The sequence below is a fragment of the Priapulus caudatus genome, unplaced genomic scaffold (assembly GCF_000485595.1).
Source record: "Priapulus caudatus unplaced genomic scaffold, Priapulus_caudatus-5.0.1 Scaffold567, whole genome shotgun sequence".
In the NCBI taxonomy this organism is placed as follows: Eukaryota; Metazoa; Priapulida; class Priapulimorpha; order Priapulimorphida; family Priapulidae; genus Priapulus; species Priapulus caudatus.
Genome location: NW_014577628.1, coordinates 127,328 through 131,676, shown reverse-complemented (window position 1 = coordinate 131,676; position 4,349 = coordinate 127,328). Strand labels below are relative to the sequence as shown.

Genomic DNA, 4,349 nt, shown 5'->3' with positions numbered 1-4,349 from the left:
GTTGACTCTGAGAGTCAATATCTTTTCAGGCGCCGAGACGGAGACAGTATGCTAGAATTCGTCGCGTGTTGGATAATGATCGCATAATGTACTCATCTCCTTCTATCTCCTTTCATCATACTTGTCGGTTTGTCGTCTGAATTATTGGATTTATTGTCGGGTTTACCATCCTGCCGTATGAATTGGGCGGTCTGTCCAAATTGCAGTCCAAACGCATTCTACCGTGATGAGAGGTATATATATCGTATCCAATCTTTATATATATATATATATTATATAGTAATATTATATATACTTCTTCCGCCGCCTACTATAATGTATATGATATTAGACGGAGGGGTGGAGGACACCATGGGAAGATGTAGGTTTGCTTGGCCTGAGGCTAACAGTTCGAAGTCCCTTTTTCATCTGCTAAGAAGCTGGTTATATAGATCCGCGACCACGGTAATCAGGTGTGGCATGCACGTCTCCCCCGCGTGCCAATATATAGTATTAGTATATATACTATATCATATATAATACCCACGCATACGCACACAACACACGCACACCCACACATACACACACACACGCACGCACGCACACGACACACACACACACACACACACATACACGAACGAACGCACGCACACACACACACACACACGACACCAAACACACACACACCACACACGACACCCACACACACACACACACATACACGCACGAACGGCACGCACACACACATAATGGCCACGCACGCACGCACGCACGCACGCACGCACGCACGCCACGCAGTACACACACACACACCACACACATATATATATATTATCAAGAGTTAATAAAGCCAAAAGGTTAAAGCCAAAAAGTTAAATAAGCCTTTGTCTTTATTAACTCCTGATATAACGAGCATAACGAGGAACGGACAGCTATCAGGAGAGCGAGATGCATCATTGCAGTCGCCGTGCATCGAGCATCGCAAATCGATTTTAATCGTCGTCATAATCTTCATATCGCGCCGTAAATATTTAGATGGATCAGAAGACATCACACATCACATCAGGAGTAAGATAGTATAGGATATCCTATATTATCGTACTCCTGATCACATCACATACATCGCGCTGGCTGCTACACACATTCCTTCCTACACTACACAGTCTGATCACCTGCACGTACCTTCCCCGTGTTTACACATATTATCAGGAGTGTATCAAACACTCCTGTGGAGGAGTGTTTGATACACTCCTGATATTATCTCTTACGGCGCCCTACTCATACTATACCGCCAGGTACGAGCGCCCATACCGCGTTACTGGCGTGCAGTCCACGTTTATACGCGCCGCTGCCTGGCCGCGCAATACAGTAGCATGACGATTTTTTTCTATCCGCCTTTTCCTGGCTAGACTTATCTAGGAAAGGTGCCCCGCGTAAAAGATAATGGCTAATTTCATGGCCGACTACTTGGTAAACCCCGTCCGCTATGGGTCGGGGAAGGGGCGAAATAGCTCTGAGGTGATGATACAGACAGAGAGGCGGGGAAAGTCGTCGTGTGGGGACTTTGCGTTGTGGGCGCGTCGATGGAGATGCTAGCAGATGATATATATCAGTGCGCGATCTCGTGTGATAGCTGAGCTGACGCGTAGAAACACTTGCGCTGTTGTCTGTTTGCTGGCGCCCGCGATCTGTCATGTTGGGTCTCAGTAATCGGCGTGAGTGCTAGAGAAAGAGAGCGCGCGAGATAGAGTGAGGGGGAGGGGGAGAGAGTGAGGGGAAGGGAGGGAGAGAGAGAGGGGGAGGGAGAGAGAAAGAGAGAGAGAGGTGGCTGTGCGTGTGTCCGCCGGTGCACCGTGCGATACACGCGTTCACCCGTCCCCGACAATCACTCATCACGTCGCAGCAATGTAGAGTGTGTATGTTTGCACAGACGCCGCCCACGCGCACACACACGCGCGCGCACCTACACACACACACGCACACTCACGTACGCACGCACACATGTGTGATGTACGCACGCACGCACGCACGCACGCAGCCAATATATATATATATACACGTTATACGCTACCATGACATTCATCAGTGCTAATTACTGATAAATTAACAGAACGATATACATACGCGTTACTGTGGAATAATTTGAAAACGGCACGTGTGGTTTTTACACGAAGTCTACAATTTAAATAAATTCGTTCTGAACGGGTGCGGCGCGCCTCAATGTCAACAAAACGTCCGTCGCTGTTCCACTGGCCTCAGGAAGGAATTAGCTACATAGGAACTGGTTAAGTTAGTTCCCCCATCACCCCCAGTCGTACGCGTTGACTCACCAGCGCGCAACAAAACAACAATCAACACGCTTTTGCCCTCCTTTCACGGCGCAGACACGTCGGCCATTCTTCTGCCCAACCCCTGGTCCGATCAACACGGCAGATAAAGCTGACGGAAGGACAAAGGCCCCGTCGGCTTGCTGTGGGCGTGAGGTAAAAAAGGACACGGCTGTACATCAATGTCAGGTCAACGACTGTGGACATATCCGCGACACCGACAACAGCAGCAGTTGATGAGACAAGCCCCCACTAACAAGCCAGCGTGTGACCGGCTGGCAAATGCACACGGTCTACTACAAGTCTGGCGGGGTCCACCGCGTACGTGTGCCAGGCTATATAACGACCGTCAGCACAAATTCGAGTAGGATAAAGTCGCGTTCGCCCACACGCGCGCTCGAAGCTGATGATTGTTGTTGTTGTTGTTGTTGTTGTTGTTGTTGTTGTTGTTGTAGCAGCAGTAACAGTAATACTGTGATCACGCACCGGGTTCGTAGTAGTTGAACACCTTCACTGGCGCCGCCTGGATCGTGCCGACGTTAAACTCGCGTCGGGCGCGGAACTTGAGGCAGTAGGGGGCAGCACTGGGCACCTGCTCCAGGTAGACGATTATGCCGCGACTGCTCTGCTCGAAATGCTGCACGTATTCACTCGCTTCGTTCACCAGCTGCAGGGAGAGAGAGAGAGAGAGCGCGAGAGAGAGAGAGCGAGAGAGAAAGAGAGAGAAGACAGAGAGAAAGAAAGAGAGAGAGAAAGAGAGAGAGAGAGAAAGCGAGAGAAAGAAAGAGAACGAGAGAGAGAGAGAGAGAGAGAGAGAGAAGGAAGACAGAGAGAAAGAGAAAGCGAGCAAGAAAAACACAGAGAGCCAGACAGATGGAGACATGCTACGGATTATTTGTTTACATCACAGAGGTAGAAGACCACGGGTGAGAGCAAGAGCGCCGGATAGGACAAGAATAGGCAATGACAGTGACCATCTCACCTTGTTTGATGACAGTCCGCACCACAGCCGTTATCTTCTCCAGACTATTCTGTCGCTCCACCTTGGTCACAGTGATTCTGAATGCTAGAGGAAAGAAAGCACAATAACACACTCATTAGCACAGGTATTTGCCAGTGTAAACTCAGGATATATATATGTATATATATATATACATGTAATTTCTTTGAACATAACATTTAACGTCTGGTCAAACCTGTATAACATCTCACCATAACGTATATAACATCTGACCATAACCTATATAACATCTGATTATAACATATACAACGTTTAGCCCTAACCCATACAACCTCTAGATCTGGTCCCTGATTATGTCATGAGCATGCAAAGTTGCATTACTACAAATGCGTCTGTATTAGAGAATATAATCTGCATTTGTGACAGCGTAGAGCTAAGTAGATTGGTTATCATGGCCTCGGCAGTGAAGTTCTATTGTTTAAGCGCATCAGCTCCCCCGCGCGGTGGTCTCGCTCACCGTATACATTCTCGTTGCACACCTTCTCCCAGAGATCACCGTACGGTAGCGGCGCCACGTCTCTCCTTCCGTAACCCCAACATTTCCCGCAGTTTCCTGCAAGATAGAGAGAGGTAAAGCGACTGACCCTTGGGCATATATATATATATATATATACAGACACACACATAAACATAAACGAGCGCGCACGCACGTACGCATATGCACACACCACACGCCCACACGCAGACGCACACGCACACGCACACGCACACGCACACGCACGCACGCACACGCACACGCACACGCACACGCACGCAGGCACATAGCATCCCTCTCATATACGCACACTCTAGCTCACACACACACACACGCACACACACGCAGGCACATAGCACCCCTCCCATATACGCACACTCTAGCTCACACACACACACACGCACACGCACGCAGGCACATAGGCACCCTCCCATATACGCACACTCTAGCTCACACACACACACGCACGCACGTACGCACGCACGCACGCACACGCACACACACACACACACACACACACACACACACAACACAACACACAGACTAC

The 4,349-nt window shown here is 49.2% G+C and overlaps 1 protein-coding gene across 1 annotated transcript in view; it reads right to left on the bottom strand.

Moving 5' to 3' along the window:
* Window positions 1-2,784: 2,784 nt before the first annotated feature.
* Window positions 2,785-4,349, bottom strand: part of LOC106811718 (C3 and PZP-like alpha-2-macroglobulin domain-containing protein 8) — a 30,220-nt gene continuing 28,655 nt past the window's right edge. The window contains exon 17 of the mRNA XM_014815424.1: window positions 2,785-2,973. Coding sequence (XP_014670910.1) covers window positions 2,785-2,973 — 189 coding nt within the window. The remainder of the gene's footprint in view (window positions 2,974-4,349) is intronic.